General features: G+C 43.5%; 2 protein-coding genes across 2 annotated transcripts; both read left to right on the top strand.

Annotated features, from left to right (window-relative positions):
* Window positions 1-1,075: 1,075 nt before the first annotated feature.
* LOC134095221 (zona pellucida sperm-binding protein 3-like) lies at window positions 1,076-4,450 on the top strand. Its single transcript, XM_062548649.1, has 8 exons — window positions 1,076-1,754; window positions 1,888-2,006; window positions 2,441-2,544; window positions 2,701-2,878; window positions 3,185-3,302; window positions 3,384-3,463; window positions 4,195-4,268; window positions 4,345-4,450. Exons 1-8 carry the CDS (start codon window positions 1,185-1,187, stop codon window positions 4,401-4,403), a joined length of 1,302 nt encoding a protein of 433 aa, XP_062404633.1. The 5' UTR covers window positions 1,076-1,184; the 3' UTR covers window positions 4,404-4,450.
* Window positions 4,451-6,504: 2,054 nt separating this feature from the next.
* Window positions 6,505-8,913, top strand: LOC134095222 (zona pellucida sperm-binding protein 3-like). Its single transcript, XM_062548650.1, has 8 exons — window positions 6,505-7,117; window positions 7,243-7,361; window positions 7,466-7,569; window positions 7,656-7,833; window positions 8,029-8,146; window positions 8,244-8,317; window positions 8,645-8,718; window positions 8,805-8,913. The coding sequence occupies exons 1-8, from the start codon at window positions 6,560-6,562 to the stop codon at window positions 8,861-8,863; spliced, it is 1,284 nt and encodes a 427-aa protein (XP_062404634.1). The 5' UTR covers window positions 6,505-6,559; the 3' UTR covers window positions 8,864-8,913.
* The last annotated feature ends 11,614 nt before the right edge of the window (window positions 8,914-20,527 follow it).

Below are 20,527 nucleotides of genomic sequence, written 5' to 3'. Positions count from 1 at the left end.
ACGATGGAAATAATTTGAAGGAATCTAGCAGCAGTCTTGTAAATAGCGACCCACAGTCTTTGCAAAATCCTAATCTGAGACTGGCCTGTGACTAGACTGTGACTAAAACCTCAATGAATTGTCTTTAGATGTGAGAGGGTCTGAGACTGTAGTTTTTCAAAAATCTTTTCCAAATCTTTGCAAAGTCTGGCAATGTAAGGTAGGCTTTAGGCGTAGCAAGATACGTCGTCGTAGTTCATGTCTATGGGCGCAAAACGGGGATCACTTCCTCTGCATAAAGAGGCGCGTCATTGCGTGTCAGACGTATGATGGGTTTCATCAGGTCCCTTTCCACAGGTGTACAAAATCAAGCACTCGATTATCAATGCTTGATGATGTTCCAAAATAACATGCTCTTTCAAGCCCTCTACATTTATTAGTTCTAATATGGAAGTAACACACACAAAGCATGTACACTTTCAAGGAATTGAAAAAAAACATCAATGGAATAATGGAAATATGTCGCTGCTCTCATTAAGTTACCCCAGCGCCATCTGATCGTCGTTAGCACAAAATCAGGATTTGGTTCAGCTGGCTGGCTAATGTGTTGTCAAGGTAGAGCGTAGCAACCGGCCAACATAAGCAGAATAAACAAGAGGGGCACACCTGATATAAAGTCGATTTTCTCCAGACGGGAATGCTCAAAAATGCTAAAAATGTACCTGAAGTGGTCAGAAGGGGTTGAGGGTCATGAAACCGTGCCCAAAATTCACATTCCTAACTCTAGAGAATGGAGATTTTAGCATATAGTTGAAATTCTGATCTATGTCCATAGACTTCAATGGAACAGTTGCTGCCTCTGCTCTGCATAAAGGGGGATTTTGACCCCCCCTCTTGCGATTCGGGTTCCAGGAAGTGGCTTCTCATGAAGTATCTTGCTCCGCCCTTAATTATCTTTGGTTTTAACCGGTCCCTTTCCACAGGTGGGTTAATCAAGCACCATGCAGCCTGCATTCATAATCAAGGTGCTTGATTTTATACACCTGTGGAAAGGGACCGGATGAAACCCATGAATAGGTGTTGCTGATAATTGCACCAGTAGTGAGTGGAGTCGGATCTATGTAGTTTAAGCCGAATAAAATGCAGGTCTAAACAGAGCTCCACAGGTCAGGTTGCCTTTGGGAAGAAAGTCACACGTCTTCACAATGGGGTCCAGTGCTCCATTTGTTTTTGCTATGGTGCTGTATGTGATCGGTCTCCAGGTTGAAGCTAAACAACTGCCTTGGCCTTATCATGAGGGGGAAGACCATTCTGCTTTTTCTGACTGGCCAACAGCATATGATTCAGTAGGGGAGGCCCAAGTTGGGAATTCTTTTGGTAGCTCCTGGTCACAAGGACTTCAAAGCGCTGTTCAGGAACCTGTGAAACCTATAGTGCATCGCAGGCCTGGCCGAAAGCCTGCTCTCTCTCAGTCCAAGCAAACACTACAAGAGCCCAGAAAGCAGTCGTCATGGAAGTACCCACAGATGCCAGAGAAATCCGTGATTCCTGAGGCTCCGTTTGTGCCGAAGGTGCCGGTCCCAGCCAACTCTGTGGCTGTGAGGTGCGGAGAGGTTAACGTACTGGTGGAAGTGAACCAGGACTTCTTTGGCACTGGCCAGCTGATTGAACCAGCTGATATCCGTCTTGGTGACTGTTTCATGACTTCGGATGACATCTCATCTCAGATTCTAGTATTTGACTCTGAACTGCACCAATGTGGAAGCAGGCTTCAGGTAACTTGTGTCTAAAATGCTAAGCCAACATGACTTGTGTAGTGTTTTAATGTTGGCATGCATTTTTATTAATTATGTTTTTCCCCCCTAATACACAAATCTCACCAACATTCATTCATTAATTTATTCATAGATGACTGAGGATGAACTGGTGTATACTTTCACCCTTGTGTATGCACCTGAAGCCCTTGGTGAAACTTCTATTGTAAGAACAAACGGCGCTGCAGTTGACATCGAATGCCGTTATCCAAGGTAAATAATAGGCTATATACACAGAAGGCTGTTCAGGAGGTAGTTCGTTTCTGGTAGAGTTTGGTGTGTTAAAACCTGCTGCTGCTGCTGCTGTAATTAGTGTCTGCACAGACCAGCTTGGTGGTTGCACCTGGTGAATCAGCACGTAATGATATAAAAGGCTGTTGCATGTGTCAAAATTGTTGCTGTTGGGCAAACCATATCAGTGACCATATCAGTGTTGGGAGTGAACATGTCAGGAGCAAAATATAACCGAAGATGCCGTTACAACACCGCTAACACTCCACCGGAAACGAATGAGGTACCTGGACAGTCTGCCCTGCATATGTCCTATTGCCCCTCTTGGCAGTAGCTGTAGTTGCAAGCTGGTTTGGCCAGGTTTTTCCCATGTCAAATGGGAGACCTTCAAGTCTCCTGCTTTATTCACATGTTAGGGAGCACGATGTGAGCAGTGATGCCCTCAGGCCAACCTGGGCCCCTTACGCTGCCATTGAAATTGCTGAGGAGGGCCTGGTCTTCTCCTTGAGACTCATGACCGGTTTGTGGGATCCATTACATTAATGTACTCCAGATGCAAGCTTAAATGCTCAGATTTTCAATGCTACTTTTTGGACAAACGTAGAGTGTGCTTGAATATAGTGAAGTGCTCTTGTTTTTTTTTTTTTTTTTTTTTTTTTTTAACTTTCATTTTCAGATGACTGGAGGTTTGAGCGGGCACCCAATACCTACTTCCTGGGAGACATCCTGTACATTGAAGCCTCCGTGACCCAGTACAGCCATGTGCCGTTGCGTGTGTTTGCTCACTCATGTGTGGCTACTGCAGTCCCTGAGATGAATGCGTTACCCAGATATTCATTCATTGAGAACCATGGGTGAGGGAGGCTACTGAATTTCTTTAGCGATTATTTGTCTTTTTAAATGTCTTGACGTTCAGCCTTTATTTTTTATTGCATTTTCTCATTTGAAGGATTAATGGAGCCAAGGCTCTTCAGGTTCCATGGGTTTGAAAGTTAATTGTTTTCAGAGCAGGGCATGGGACTAACACCGTTTAATAAAGTCGGTAGAAATTGTGGCTTTTTAGTATCATCCATGCATCGATGCGGTCTTTGAAAAGTAGTTGTTTGCAACTTTGCTTACAGGCTAGGATTTTGCTAATGTTTATCTTCCCTTGTCTGCAGGTGTTTTGTTGATGCCAAGCTGGCCGGCTCCAGATCTCGCTTTCTGCCCAGGGCTCAGAATAACAAGCTGCGGTTTGAGCTGGAGGCCTTTAGATTTTCACCGGGATACGGAGACGATGTAAGCGGGGGAAATGGAAATGCTGTGGTGTTTTTCACTGATCTAACCTGGGTGCCATGGTAATTTCTTTCTCCCTTCCAGATCTATATTACCTGCGAGCTGGTGGCAACCGCAGCCTCAACGGTTTCCAACCACAAGGCTTGCTCCTTCACTAATGATAGGTAAGCAAGGGGCTAAAATTTAAATGGTTTCTTTTGACTTCTATATATATTTATATATATAATATAATGGGGGGAAACTAAAATGATTTGCAGGGAATGCCTTGTCTTCATTTTTCATCTGGTCAGACCCAGGAAAATCATTCCATCTTAATACTTGACCAAATAAACCTCTGAAATTCGCCTACAAAAAGGATCCAAAGCTGCCATCTTTGCCCATATAAGGAGATCCGGATGTTGAAGCTAACTGCCTATGGCAAGTTGCATTGTAAGTTAGCTCTGCGAAGGCAGAGGACAAAACGTTTTAGTTTTTCCAACTTTTTCCATTGTCTTTGTCCCCGTTAGATTTTAACGGTGCAAAAATTAAAAGGTGCAAAAATTAAAATCCCTATGTTTTCCCATAGAAAAAAAATCTCAAGATATCGGATCTCCTTATTTGGGGAAAGATGGTGGCATTTTTGTAAGCCAACATGACCAATCACCATAGTGTTGTCTGCAATGGCTTTAGAGCCATGTACAGGTATGAAGATGTGAGCGCTGCACACATCCCTGTGGTATGCCAGTATTCAGGGTGATTGAGGAGGTGTGGTTAATCTAACCTAACAGGTCTGGTTTGGAAGTCAAGAATCCAGTTACAGAAGGGGGGTATTGATGCCCAGAAGTTTGATCCAGAAATGTTCTAAAACTGGGGCTGTAGTTGACTAGTTGTGACCACTAACTCTGGTCCTTTTCAGATGGACTTCTTCTGATGGTATGGATGAGACGTGTGACTGCTGTGACTCTACATGTGGAACAGGAGGGGCTGCAGGTATAGCTGTATGGTCCTGTTGAATGTTTGATAATGTGAATTCAACATTTATGTAAAATATTTCTCCTCTGCACAGGTGGACAGTGGGACTCGAAGGCGCTCTTGGGGCCAGTAAAGGTCACCGATGCATACTGAAATGTTATGCAAATACCTGCATTTTAAATAAAAATGCCATGAACCTACATGACTAGCTTTGTTTTTTTGTTTGTTTTGCTGATTGGGTTCTACTCATGCAGGCTTCTATGTGCATTGCTATGCCACTAGGTGTCCCTCAGGCTAACTCTGTCCCCCTCAGAACCTTTTTATCTTGGAATAATAACTCCTATCCTTATCTATTGAACTATAAAGCAGTGGTTCCCAACCTGGGGTCCGGGGACCCCAATGGGGGCCGTCAGGGATGGCAGGGGGTCCGCACACAGTGTTGCCTGGGCTCAGGATGTGAGATTACCAAAATTATATTTGTGCACATTAAATGTACAAAATCCCAATAACACACCCAGTTGGATAATCAACACTCTGTATAATCCAAATGAAAACATATGGTTCCACACTTAAATTCATGCAGTTATTTATTACCTCAACTTGGGTAAACAACCTGCAGGTCAGGCTAGGCTAGGCATTGGTAATTCATCCCCGGACCCCGATTTTTGAATAAAACGATGTCTTGTGTGTGTGTATGCGGGTAGGAGTTCCGGTAGGGAGCCCTGGGTTGTCTAATGGCCTGTACAGACTACACAATTTTTTTTTTTCGGTCGACCATGTCCGACTAGGCGATCAGTGAACCACAAAATCTTGCTGTGTCTTGGTTGGAAGACTGGGCCATATTACAAGACCATCTATTGTAGCCTTCTCGTCGCGCGTCACAAAACGTATTAGAATTCTTTGCCATCAACTTTGAATATTCGGACAGACAATGGAAATTTGTCGGCTACGACACAATTGTGGTAAAATGGGTCTGAAATCGTGTAGTCTTTACAGGCCATTAGACACGGGCAAGGGGGCCTTCAAGGAAAGAAGGTTGGGAAACACTGCTATAAAGGATGCTTTGAAGTATGCACATGCAACTATTTGAAGTGCTTACTCGTGGACTGAATGACCCAAAGGCTAGATCCTTTTTTTTTTCTCTCTCTCTCAAAAGTAGCCTGGCCATGCCTTCCTAGATCCCCTTTCTAGTACTAGTTTGAAGAAGAAATGAGAAGGAACTACCTTTCCTTACAGTTAAATTACCCATTCCCTGTTTTTGTAGAAGTGGATGGCGAGAGAAACACTGTTTGCACAAATTGTCATTTGTTCTGCTGGTGTGCTGTGCTGTCCTTAAAAGGAATGTTCCGAAGCAAAAGCAGGTTCAAACTTACTCAAATATAATTATGTGTATTGGTGAAGTTTTGAGTTAGACCGTCGTTTGCATTAACACAACTCCACACACCAGCATCACACTTTACCAACGCCGCTGTGTAAATTATGACTCATCGGTGCCATCCCATAAAATCCAAAGTTGATCCAACGTTTGCTAGTTAAAAACTATGGCTATGTTTACACATGGCCGGCTATTTACATAAATGGACATAAATACATAAATAACATCATGCACACCTGACAGTTTTCAGAAAGGTTTTTGTATATAAAACAGGTGCGATAATTGAAAATCCCCATGTTATTTTCCCATAGAAAAAATCTCAAGATACCAGATCTCCTTATTTGGGCAAAGATGGTAGCTTTTTTGTAGGCAAACTTCAGGGGGCAGTTTGGAGCTCAACACGGTTTTAAACTCCAAGTCCCAATTCGAACTCCAGTTTAAAACCATGTTAAACTTCAAACTACTGTAGCAACAGAGCAATTGCCCTCAGAGGTCTATGGGAAAATCCAGAAATTACAAAGGTAAACAACAGCATGACACACGTGCATGGTGCAAATGTCAGCAACGTCTTTCTTATTAAACATCAACAAGGTACATGTGGTCTCGCGAAGTGTTTCCCCAACCTCAAATACCTATCTGAGCCCATGTGGCCTCACACACTCACTCACTTAGCACCTGAGATCAATTACGTCTGGCTCACTTTGGGATTGGGCCAATGGGTTTCAGATGAACAATCACATTGCAATTCTAATCATGACATACACCTGACCTCACCCTTTTGCTGAGTGACACGTGAGTGACACAGGTGTAGATGATTTGACTTTTCAAGGATAGGATGGGCAAATGTAATTCAACACCAAATAAAATGCAGGTCTAATCAGAGTGCTCTATTCAGCGATTTGCCTCAGTGGAGAGTACAGCTCAGATCTTAGCAATGGGGTCCCTGGCTTGTCCTAGTGCTATTTTGGTGCTATTTGTAGTTGCTCTCCAGACTGAAGCTAATCGACTGCCTTGGCATAGTCCTCTGAAGAAAGAATACAAATCGTATTTGGATCGTTCTCCATATTCTCTACTAGACGACGACACTAAGGAATCTCTCAACGGATCTTTGCCACAGGATCCCCAGAGTGCTAATGAGGAACCTGATCGTAAAGCGTCTCCCACGCCTGCTCCGAAGCCTGTTCCTTTGCAGTCCCAGGAAAAACAAGATCCTGTGAAGCCGCTGAAATGGAAGTTCCCCAGCAGACCAGTGCCCCCAACAGAGCCCGAGGTACCGGTTGTCCCCAAAATGCCGGTGCCAGCCAATTCTGTGGCAGCGAAGTGTGGAGCGACTGATGTGCAAGTGGAAGTGCATCGGGACTTCTTCGGCACTGGCCGCCTGATCCAACCAGCAGATATGCTTCTTGGTGACTGTACTTTCACAAGGGAGGACCTCTCTGCACAGGTTCTGCTCTTTGAATCTGAACTGCATGGGTGTGGCAGCAGTCTTCAGGTACTGTATGTTTACTCTAAAGTACTAAGTTCCCATGACCTCAAGGGGAGGTAATTATCACTATGTGATTAGTGTTACTTAATGGATTACACAAATGGGACACAGTGCTCTACTTTCCTTCATAGGTGACTGAAGATGAACTAGTGTATACCTTCACGCTTACGTATGTGCCTAAAGTTTATCTTGGAACTTCAATCATGAGGATGAATAGTGCCACTGTTGATATCAACTGCCATTATCAAAGGTGAAAGCTGTTGCCAGTGCCACTTGCATACTGATTTGTCTAGGTTTTTGCGCCATGCCACATGGGAGACCCTCAAGTGTCTTTGTGTTTTATTTCAATCTCAGGGTGCATAATGTGAGCAGTGATGTCATCACACCCACCTGGATCCCGTTTACTGCCACTGAAGTTGCTGAGGAGGTCCTAGTCTTCTCCTTGAGACTCATGACTGGTTTGTGGAGTCTGCGTATGAATTCATGAAGAGGCGAGCCAAAGTTGTGTAGCCCTTACTTACCTCTGTCTAATCATTGTTTGTAGATGACTGGAAGTTTGAGCAGGCCTCAAATGCCTTCTACCTGGGAGACCTCCTGCACATGGAGGCCTCAGTGATCCAGTACAACCATGTGCCGTTGCGCGTGTTTGTCCACTCCTGTGTGGCCACTCCAGTCCGTGATCTGAACACATCACCCAGATATTCATTCATTGAGAACCATGGGTGAGGGAAGCACTTAAATTTGAGTGTCTACGTTTTATAAATTAACTCCTTATTACATATGCTTATTTGAAGGTTTCATAATAGTTTAGGTTCAGGTTTGCTTTGAGGTTTCATGATTAATAAATCTGCTATTTAAAAACCATGGAAAAAGTTTTGGTAAGATCCATCCCTCCTCCCTCCCCCCTTTCCCTGCAGGTGTTTTGTTGATGCCAAGCTGACCGGCTCCAGGTCTCGCTTCCTGCCTAGGGCTCAAGATAACCAGCTGCGGTTTGAGCTGGAGGCCTTTAAATTTGCACCGGGATACGGAGACGATGTAAGAATGAGGGGGGAGAAATGGAAATATTGTTCTTTGCTCTAACTTATTCACTGCTCTAACCTGGGCACAATGGTAATTTCCTTCTCCCTTACAGATCTACATTACCTGCGAGCTGGTGGCAACTGCAGCCTCAACAGTTTCCAAGGCTTGTTCCTTTGCTAATGACCGGTAAGCAAGCCCACTGTACAAAGACACTACTTTTGGCCATCCAGTTTTGACTAACACCAGATGTCCAAAAAAGGTTACCTAGTCCTATTGACCTCCAAATGGGGGTCATGGTTAGATGTCCAAATAGTGGACCTAGTTTGTACTTAGTCCAGAATTGGTCCTGGACCAACGAATGCAATAAAGACATGGATCACGTCCATCAAACGTCATGTTTAGTGGGAGAGGCCAAGATTTGAGTTTTGTTTAATTGAGGGGGGACTCTGGAATTCCACCTTGGTGCTATTCTGTGTTCATCTCTGGATCTGTGCTAACTGTGGTCCTTTTCAGTTGGACTTCTTCTGGTGGTATGGATGAGATGTGTGCCTGCTGTGATTCTACATGTGGAACCGGACAGCCTGAAGGTATGGCATTTGGTCCTCTTAAATTTGTGATTCTCCTTTTAAATTGTTTTTTAAGCTTATGCAAATTATTTATCTTTTCGGCACAGCTGGAGAGTGGAATTCGGAGGCCTCCTTGGGGCCAATAAAGGTCAAGAAACAAAACTGAGCTGTTTTGAAAATGTCTGCATGTTAAAATAAAAATGCCTTTAATCTATATGAATGGTTTCTTGTCCTTCATAATTTGAGTTGATGCATGTCTGCTGCTACACAAGTGTCTCTTGGTTTAAATATCTCAGTCCCCTCAGAACTTGTTTTAAAACATTTGAATATTTAAAGTGTCAAGGCAAGACATCACTATTTATTGTGCTATAAAGAATACATTGTGTAGTATGAAGACATGCAATGTATTTGAAGTGTTTTTGCTCATGGACTGAATGAGCAAAGACTGGGCGCTGTGAAGGACCCGGAGAGACACGTTTGAAATGTTGTCTGAAGACATGGCACACACTAAATATAAACCTTATTTGCATGGATGGATTATGAACCATTGGGAGTACATGCACATCCAACTCAACCTGGGAATTGGCAATAGAATACTATAAGTTCAGATAGAAGCAAAGTAATTTAATGCGCATCAACAGGATTTTGATTTTTCTAATCTATAAAGGGGCTTCCAAAAACCCATCTTATCTCCAGCTGTTCCATCTCTTTATGGGATTCAAGTAAATAATCTGCTCTCCTTATGCACACCTGACAGGTTAACCGCTGATTTTTTATCATGTTGAGTTATCAACATAAATGTTTGAATTGGAGGTCCCAAAGACCGATTTAGAAATACTTGGGATTAAGTAAATCCTGAGTCAAACTTGGTGCTTGAACTCCAGTGTCATAAGAGAGAGATCAGGACCACATATTAATCTTTGGTTCAAAGGATCATGAAACAGCTGCATCTGGTACAGCTGGTAATTGTTTTCATTTAAGGCATTAAGATCAATTTCCAAAAGATATTTTATATTGTCAACTTTAGCATGTGTTCCAATAGTTTTGGAGGGCACTGTATATGTAGATATTAATCTGTGTGTATGGATGTTCTCTTCACAGATGAACAGTGGGAATTAAGAGGCTTCTTTGGGACTAATAACGGTCAACAATGTCTAGTGACGTGTGGCTAATATCTTAATATTTGTATTAATATCGTCGATAATCATTTTTTATCTAGCTAAAAATGCTATTGAAAACGTAACTGTTGCTTTTGTTTCTTGCTATTTATCTATCATTTTAGTAGTGGGTCTGAGGCTACAACTTTCTATGAAACCTGTCCTACAAATTCTGGGAGTTTTATGTGTCTATACTATATTGTAAACTGCTCACTGAATCGTATCATGTCCAAACTATCTGTCAGACCAGACCACTATTTGTTTGGAGATGTAGCACCAAGTAAATACAAAATGTTAACTTGCCATCATTGTACAATGTAAATAACCAGCAGAGGGCACTGGCAGCACTGGCCTAGGGAGTCCTTTGAACAACCTAGATGAAGACTTTTTCTGAGATCTTCACATGATCGATTGAGTCCCATATTCAGTGCAAATGGCATTTTTTTTTTAAAAAAAAAAACTTCAATCCAGCTAAGAAAGAATGTGTTGTGAATTTTGCCTTAAAAAATCGTAGATTCCACTACTGACACGTGGCTCAAAATGTTTGTTCTTGATCAGTTACACATTAGGCACATTCAGGTGTGCCAGTGACTGTAAAGAAAGATGGAGTGGGATTCAGGAGCAAAAACTACCTTTTTCTGTTACCAGGTAACTGGGTGTTCATATTAACTTGAGTCTTCCATTTAGAAGTCATGGGGTACCCCAGAAGGGAACAATCAGAATAGACCAAATCAAATATTAGTACAAAAGTGTTCATAGACTTCTGGATGCTACATTCTGAACTCGTTTTTATCTAGCCATGGCAGCTAACCGTAAACATTTCATTCTCACTGCCATGTCGGTTCATGCACAACTAACTGGTGTATTTTGATTCTTTGTTACTCATTTAACTAAATGGCTGAAATAAATGAATACCAATGAAATCTGACAGGAATCCACATCCTAACTAAATCCACATTCATCTCAGTTCCAACAGGAAACAGTGCACCACAAGTGATCATTACAAATGCCAAGGGAGATCAGTCTGTTAATAATTGCTGAGTAAAAACAAAATGGCTGCCTATTGTCAAGTTGTGGTAGGGGGGGGTTGAGCCTGTGGAGGGGAGATGGCCTACACAGAGTCCCTGTCATACACACATGTTGAGTCATTGTGATTATAAACTGGCCAAATGGGATGTGGGTTTAGCAAATGGTCAATATAACTAACAGGAACCACAGCATAATGACATTGTATCATGAAGACACTGTGAATTGATGTCTACCAAAATGAGAAACAATGGTTTATGTTTCTTTTAGAGAAACATGAACATCCTTGTGTTCCTGGGACGATCAAGAAATTAGTTGAATGGCAGGGGAATGTTCTCAGCTAATTAGTCGCATTAATCAATCATAATTAATTGTTTCCAATATCATACCCAATGGAATCATACACAAATGTACATCTCACACATCCTGCCTTGCTGAAAAACCACACACACACACACACACACACACACACACACACACACACACACACACACACACACACACACACACACACACACACACACACACACACACACACACACACACACACACTCTGACACTCAGACAGCTTAAAGCTGCTGTGCTGTTCCCCTGGCTGTGGAGTGTGATGCTAATGATGGTAATTAATGGGCCCTGACAGCACAATCTGCTGCTCATTGTTTTCCCATTGGAGGATCTGTTGCTCACATTGGGCAGGCTGGAGGGGAGATGGGGGGGCTGCGTTTAGGGACAGTGTTGCAAATCTCAAGGAAAGGGATCCAGGGGGAAGACAGTGGGGAGGGAGGGGGCACAGGAGATGGGAGCAGATTTGGATGTTGGCCTGGTCTGGGGTGGGATGGATTGGGGGGGCTGGGGGGTACTTAAGAGCCTTGCGGAGCCACTTCTGCCCAGGCTGATCTCTTGGGTGCGGATTAGCTTCATTAGGACTTCGACACCATAGCCGTCAAAAGCAACTGTCAGGCGCGCTGTCAAAGAACAGAGGGTGCGATGTGTCAGTCCAGTGCTGTGTCTGCTGATGCCACCCAGGTCCCTGTGGTGTGGGGTCGGGGACCCCTTAGCCACGGCCCCCAGAGAGACCACTAGGTGCTGAACACAGATGAGATGAGAAGTACATCATTAGATCTGACTGTTGCTCTTATATGCCACTTTTCATCTTCTTGTCAGCTGGCGTTAACAATGGTCAGAGGTATACACACTGTGCTTTCCTTGTGTCTGTGTGAACCCTCTGCTGGTTTTTCATTCATTGACACGGAAATGCATTATGCGGGATTAATAATAAATTATGCAATGCCAATTAACCCCAATACACGTAAGACATGGGGGTGGTTGGTTAGAGGAATACATAGCATGATTATGCCATGATTTGAGTTGTGATTGGCACACTGATTACAGACACATTGCTCTCTCTGTGCTTTACCATTGTAGTTTTGTGCCTTTTCTGGAGCTACACATGAAGAGCAAGACACTAACATCATCATAGCCAGGGAATGGATCAACCAAAGATCCCAAAAGAATTCGCCCAAATTTTAAGTTTGTATAATAGTGTTTCCTATCCTAATTTTGCTAATTTCTTTCTTTCTTTAAAAAAAAAAAAAAAAAAAAAAAAAGCAAGCTGTAACCTCATGAAAATACTTTGTCCAGAGACTGAGGTTCTTTGTGGTGCTGCCTGCCATCCAGTATGCAACACTGAGATATCCAGCAGACATCACTGTACTCTCAGCTCCAGCTTTTGAGCACAGAGGATCCACTCGGCTCAGGCCTAAGCACAGAACAGAAGCCAAGTATCCATGCAGCTCAGCTGGGCTTTGAGCTTTGTGGTCCCCATGCCAGGCACAAAAAAGCTGGGCTGAGACCAGCTTCTGCAGCCTCCAAGTGGGACCCTAAGAAACAATGCAGCCATTAAAAGTACAAACAGATTAGTGTGGTTTTAAGCAGACAACCATGTGGGGATATCAGGCCCCTGGATGGCCACAGCAGGTGGATGAGAGGCTGAAAGACAGACTGGGCACATCTGTCCAACCTACTACTGGTCAAGGAAGGTAGGGGGGGACATGGCAATGTCCCCGATCCTCATCCAACCCCTGAATTCTTTGTTCTTGTTATTCATTAAAATCTGAAATGGATCCCCTGAATAACAAATGTGAATGTCTCAGTTCTAAGCTCCTTATAAGTAACGCAGACGTATATTGGGGACCAACTCATGTGACCCGAGTTGGTCCATTTTGCTAAGATTGTAGGAACTTAGGAATGGATACAGAGTGACAAACCATATTAGCAAATATAGAATTATTTGTCAATTAATTACATTGACAAGTAATGAAATATGAATATCAGAAATATGAATATCAGATGCTTTAGTTTCACTGAGGGTGATTGTTGCTGATTGAAATGTCAGTGTGAGGCTTTATTCTGCAATTTTCCCAGGAGAAAGAAAATCGTTGAAAGCGTAAGACTGGAGTCCCTTGTTTTCTAAGAGTTTCGATAAGAAAGCGAAAAGCCTCTTAGCGGATATGTCGTGTTTGGTTTTGGTTTACTCGATCAGCAGTGTTTGCTGTTTTAAATCTCCCCTTTGTTGCACATCTCGAGAGGCCTAATGACTTCTTTGAACTAGCGACATCCACACATGCACATTTGTTCTTGTCTCCACAGTGGACCCCTAGTCACATGCTAACCTTTTAGAATCATTCCCACATCAGCTCACACACACCGTCTGGACCCCAACCAGCATAGTTTCCCACAGATCTGTCCAGATACACATCCTAGTCTTTGGCCACGTAGAGGGTCATAGAGGCCCCCTCACATTGGTCAGCTGTAGACATATTTTCTAAGTTTAGTAAAAGGAAAATTAAATATTACAACATTATAAAAGAAACTGGACTGCAGCCGATCATAAAGAACCCTTAGGGGTTCCTTTGGATGAACTCTTCAAAACCAGTTCATCAGTTCAGAACCATTTTGGGGTAACACTGTATGAAGCATGCAATAGAACCATTTTAGCATATAGCACCTTTAAGAAAAAAAAGGAAAGAAAAAACGTAGACTATAAAACTTGACATAGTATCATAGAGTCATGGTATCTGACAAGGATTAAACATGACGTTACTTTTTAGAAGAAAAATAAAGCATGTCCGAAACACATATTTTTCCACGTGCAGGTTGATTTTCACCTGTAAACACCTTGAAAAGTGTTAGGGTAAGTGCCGTAAAAGTTCATGGACATTTTATTGTACTCCTCAAAACAGTTATGGCAGCACACTTCAATAGAAGGCAAGTCCCAGTGGAGCTCACATGACTCCGACATAATAAAGCCATTAAATTGGCAAATTTGGATAAGAGTGATTTCAGCGTGTGAAAAATAATGATTCCAACAGCAAGAGTTAAAAATATTCTGTAACTGAGAACTCCAGCCTGAAACCACGGGGGCCTGAAAGCATGTAGCAGCTCTGGCTCTATGGCCTTGGCAGAAGGCCTTCTCAGCATGGAGCCCATTTTGGGCTCTGTTGCTACTAAGAGTCTCATTAGGATGAGCCCAGGCTAGCCAGAGCCTGCGAGCTGCGGTGAAAGAGGGATCATACCGGACCCACCACAGCATAGAGGGACCTCCCTACCGAGGAGCAAACACTGCTACAAATGGCAGAGCCAGGCAGACAATAGCGGTGTGAAAGGAGCTAAATTAGCTTGAGGCTATCGCCAGTTTACCAACACCTGTATTAGTGCGCTAGCACGGCGGGGAGTGAAGCAGACAAGCTCTAATCTCTGGAAAACCCCAAACTGCCACTCCTACCAAATCAGTATTTACATATTACCCCCTACCTACCACCACCACCACCGCCCCCCTTTTGGGAAAAAAAAAGTTACCAACCTGGTGAAGGCGATTTTTCCCCCCTCTCTTTCTTCTTCTCTGGAAGATGGCGGGGGTTTCTTGTGCGGTCACTCTCACTCTCACTGCCTGGGTGGTTCAGTGATTATCTGATACCCATGTTGATGAGTGTGAGCGGTGTGTGTGTGCAAGGGATTAGAGAGCATTAACGCCTGTGTGTGCCGGTGTGGACACACCACATTCCCCCGCTGTTACAATCAGGTCTAATTTGAGGGGTGGAGTAGACGGGGAGCTCTATTAGCCTCGCCGTGTTTGCTCAGGAATCAGCCTCGGCCCGGACTCCACAATCTCAGGCGGCTATTTTGTCTCCTTTGTGGGGACGCTGTGTGTGGACGCCTTGGGGACGAGGGAGAGCCCGGAGGGCGTGAGGTGGGAACAGTGCGGAGGAATGTTGCTGTCCGAGGGCCCAGGGGCCCGGAGGATGTTCACAAAGCTAATCTTATTCGACAACAAAGCGCACGGATCAAAGATGGACATGTAAGTTCTCAAGTGGCCCGGGCGAGAATAGACAGAGCCGGACCACACTCAGTCAGATGGCCCTCCATGCTGGCCAGTGTTGCCATGTTCTCACACAAAGGGGAGCAACACAATGCTAAGTGTCTGCGCTTCTCCAGCACCACAAAGAGCACCAAGACTACACTACACAACTGTTCACAACTTATGACTTTGCTGACACCATATGCCATTCCTGTTGCCATATGTCAACCTGACAACATATCCTACAGTTGTGAGTAAATGGTGTACAAGTTGAGATACACGTTTTATGCAGTATCTCCCAAAATTATTCTGAAAATCATACGAGGATAAGAATCTGACTGGCCCTTTAATCTTTCTCATGGGCACATCAAATGGGGGTCTGACACTTAATTTCAAATCCATTTCACATGATATGCAATGTTCTGTTCCTGTAGATGTCTAGCAGCTGTCAGGATATGTGGCTTTCTGTGTGACCAATGCTGTATACTCTACAATTACCATGCCAGATTAATTCCAAACTGAAAACCAAACACTGTTTTAAAGCCCTAAACCGTTTTATTCCTCTTTGATGACCAGTAGAGCCAGCAGGGTCACATGGCGGACATGGCACAATAAACCGCTGGTTAAGGACAGGGCGAATTGGCATGGATTGTAGACGGTACAGCTGTGGATGTCTGCTAAGATTCACAGGACATGTAGCTTGTGAAACTGTCTGAACTCACTTGTGTGGCTGTGCTGGACTGTGAGCAACTTCTAAGTGTATTGGTTGCTCAGTTCTGTTTCTGCAGCCATGATTCTGTGAGGTAACCTGGAAAATTGGTTGAGATATTCTTAGTTCCACAGGGCTGGTGGTCTCTGATGTTTTTGACTTCGCTTGTCCTCCCATATTCCTGCATGTTTATATATAATTGTGCAGTATGCTTATACTAGAAAGTAATACTGTAATAGTAGAGTGACAGCAGGCAGATTAACCGAGACTTTAGATGAATGAATGTTGATTACCCTCTGCGTATTCCTTTAATAACATCACTTACACAAGCACATAATCCACATAAGCAAATAAATGTTACGTGTGTTATGTGTGTAAGTTATGAGTTTTAGTATTTGTGCACATTACTTTATGGACATCTAATGTGAATGCTCACTGTCACTGATCAGTTGCACGTAAATGAAACATAATGCAACATTTTGGTTTTCAGCTTTTGTTTTTTGCAAAATTGATTCATGCCTTGAAACCCAATTTGAGCAACTAATTCTGATGAAATACTCTAAATTGAATTTGCATGAAGTGTAGGTGTCACTTTAACATAAGCTTGAGGCATGTGCTGAGTTTAGGTGTTTAGAATGGACTCCGGTCTCTTAGAATATCTAACATTGACAAAAAGCTTAGAAAACTTTGTAAACTTTCGCTGAGAGCTGATGACTATCTCCGTATTCTTGCAAAGGCATGGTGGCACCAAATGTTCCAGAGACCCAATATGATAATTTGCCTTCCTGGTTACTTAGGTGCTTTACTGTCATCTTCATGATTCTGTTGAACAAATTCATTGCTCGCAAAATATGTTTGCTCAATATGGTAACATTTGGATTTAGAGAGTAATTTCATGTTTTGTAGTTTTGTAATTGGGAGGACTTGTCTTTTCCCTATCTGCAGTGACACAGCTGAAAGTCTTTGTACAACCCCAAATCAGAAAAAAATAGACATTGTGTAAAATGCAAATAAAAACAGAATGTGATACTGTACAATCTTGTGAACCCATATTTATCAGCAAAAGGAAATGAAAATGAAAAAATGACTATTTAATGGAAAATATACCGCAAGTCATTACAATATTTTGGTAGCTTTATTATTGTGTGCTAATTTTAGTAAATAGTGGTCTCATTTTTCTATATTGTGTGCACAATTTAGTATATTGTGTGCTGGTTCTACTAGCCTACATAGAGCTCTCCTTTCACTAAATTGTGCACTCATGTTACAAAAATTAAAATGAGAGCACAATTTAGTAAAACAAGTGCACTACTTAGTAAAATGTACACACAATTTCGTAAATTGCGCTCAAAATGTAGTAAAATATTTGCATAACTTAGTCAATTGAGAGTCCAATTTAGTAAAATGAGCACACTATTTAGTAAAATGTGTGCACAATTTAGTAAATTGAGCACAATATTTAATAATATAAGCACAAATTTTCTGGATATACCCCCAAAACATATCTTGCAGACCCCTCCAGGGTTCCATAATGCCAGCAACATGTTTCAGAAAAAGTTGGGACAAGGAATGTTTACCTCTGTGCTGCTCAGCCTCTTTATTTAACACAATGCTGCAAATGGTTTTAGGAACTGAGGAGACCAGTTGCTAGAGTTTTTTAAATGAATTGTTGTCCCATTCCTGCCCGATATAGGATGTCAGTTGCTCAACAGTCTGGGGTATTATTAGTCATGTTTTTCATTCCATTATGCACCTAATCTGACAGATCTGGACATATTTGAAAAATTTGTCAAAGAAGATTAGCTTTGTGCACATTATATACTGTAGATAATGAACGCATAATTTCATGTTAAGAAGCATTAAGATAAAATTGTTTCATCATTTGTCCACACAGGTTTACACAGAGTATTGAATACACATATCTATTTCTAAGAGACTCTGGGATGTTGCTTTTCATATCCAATCATGTTGCCAGATACCCTATTTAGTTGTGAAACATTCCTCCTTTTGTTTTCCTTATCATAATTACACAACTTTTCCAGCATTATGTTACCCCTGTCCAAACTTTTTTTAAAAATGTGTTGCTGGTATCAAATTCAAAATAGAAAAACATACCTTCCATGAAATAATCAAATTTGTTATTTTCAATATTTGATGCTGTCTGTGTCCTTTTTGCAACTAAATATGAGTTCACAATATTTGCAGATTATTAAATACTGTCTTTATTAGAATTTTGCTGATTTGGGATTGTACTTGTACTTGAACTCTAGGCCACTAAACATGACACTGATGTATTTTGTCAACAGATTGTGGCGTGACAGCAGAGGTGTAGAGGTGTCACGGAGCTCTACAGACACACCTAAAGCTTTGGCCACATGTGTGTGTTTATCCTTTTACTCATACAGTATCATCAGAACACCTCAGAACAGGGTGCTCTCCCTCTGATGTAATTCCTCTCCATAATGACATCACCCTTAATTTACAGCCTCAGGCTGTGCTTTCATATGAGGATCCATAATGAGCCTTTGACTCTCTCTCTCTCTCTCTCTCTCTCTCTCTCTCTCTCTCTCTCTCTCTGTCTCTCTATCTCTCTTATTGACGTGGACACATTGGCCCAACCTGGCCTCAGCCTTGACTCTCCGACGCATCGCTGGCCACAGGCTGCCTGCCTCCCAGGAGCAGCAGCGCTAGACGCTACAGTTTAGCATCAGTTTGATTTTAAGTGAGGATCGGATCAGATGTCAGGGGCAATCCCCCCGGGGCCCTGGCCCTGCCAAACACCCCTCTGTGCCAATTAGCCGTACGACAGAGAGGCAGAGGGGCCGGTACACATGCTACCCCAGCCCTAGAGATGGTGAGTCTGCTGGGGTCGGGGGGCTAATGGCTAATCAGAGGGGGCTTTAAGCTCCTTATCAGGCTGGGACTGGGGAGATCTCAGCTGGGAATTGCTGTGTTGCTTCCCCCTCTTGCCTTGTCTTTTGGTGGGGCAACACGAGAGCCAATAAAGGGTGCTGAGTGATCTGTGCGGCTAGCCTGTGTTGGTGTTGTTGACTGGTGCCGCGGGTCCCGGTGGGGAAGGGACTGCCGGGTGTGCCAGACGCAGTGCAGGATGCGACGTCTTTGATAGGCAATCAGGCTCCAGGCTGGTGACAAAACTGCTGTCAGGATCCATGTGAAAGTGAACGTGATGGTGCCCAATGTTACTGCAGGATTGCCCAATGTTACTGCAGGAACACAAAATCACTGCATTTGAATTGGAAGTAAAACACAGTTGAACAGTTGAGTTGCTCTACAAATGGCATAATAGATCATGAAAAAGGAAGGATAGGCCTACTTGAAAAAGACTTTTGTAAAAATGCATGTATACAATACTAATAAGTGATGAAAATGCTCCCAACTTCACACTACATGATACAGTGTGTATCAAACATCAGTTCCAATCCTCACACAGTGATCCTGTGAAATGTCCTTTGACATGTCGGGGTGAAGGAACAATCGTGCGCTCATTAGGATTGAAATAACCCTGTCAAGAGCTGGGACCCTTTGGCATGAGCGATAGCGTTGGTGCTCGCCCGCTGGCCCGCCGGTCCTCGGAGTCCCCGCTCCTCTGATGCTGACGTTATTGATCACTCAATTTATGGCTCGGCGGCCCTGCTCTGACGGCTCCTCTGTCTCCGCTGTCAGCGGCCTTTGAGCGGGGAGGCCCGGGCGGGGCGGCCCAGGGGTGTGTGTGGGGGACGACACGGGGCTCAGCGGGGTCACCCGCCGTCTGTTGCTGCCGCTTCAGATGTGTTTATGTGTGTGTGTGTGTGTGTGTGTGTGTGTGTTTGGTGGGGAGGTGGGTAGAGGTGGGGGTTGTCATTTGTGAACCACGTATAGAACGTCCATGTGTGTACGTGTGTGTGTTTGTCTGTATTTGTGGGCGTGCATTTGTGTGTGCGTGTGTGTGTGTGTGTGTGTGTGTGTGTGTATGCATGTGTGTGGATGTATGTGTCTCTGTGCATATTTGTGTCTGTGGGCGTAAAATAGGGGGAGGCAGGTGGTGAGTTGACGTGCTCGGAATGGGCCGTATGATGGTTTTGAGCAGCGGTGTGTGTGTGTGTGTGTGTGTGTGTGTGTGTGTCTGTTTGCGTGTGTTTGTGAGTGTGAGTGTGAGTGTGTGTATGTGTCCATGGAGGGGGAGGATGAGGGTCCAATGGGTGTGGAATAGAGGAGAAGGCGGTGGCGCTGGGTGTGCATGTATGGTGTGTGTGTGTGTGTGTGTGTGTGTGTGTGAGCGAGAGAGTGGGTGTGGGTGTGTGGGGAGTGTCATCCCACTACCCCCCCCTTCCCCCCTCCCAATCCGGAATAGAGTGTCCCACTCACCCTCCACACCCACCCAACTGTTTGGCATTCAACTGTGTCCTCCTCTCTCCCTCCCTCTCTCTCTCCCTCTCTCTCTCCCTTTCTCCCCATTCAGGATGCATTGTTAACAAAACAGTTTACAAACCTCGGCTGGTACATTATCCCCCATGCCTCGGTGGGGATTGATTTAGGCAAATGGATTCAATGAGGGGTGTGGCTGTGTCTCCTTAACAAAGC

Source organism: Sardina pilchardus, chromosome 11, assembly GCF_963854185.1.
Source record: "Sardina pilchardus chromosome 11, fSarPil1.1, whole genome shotgun sequence".
Taxonomy (NCBI): Eukaryota; Metazoa; Chordata; class Actinopteri; order Clupeiformes; family Clupeidae; genus Sardina; species Sardina pilchardus.
This window is presented reverse-complemented; position numbering and strand designations above follow the sequence as displayed.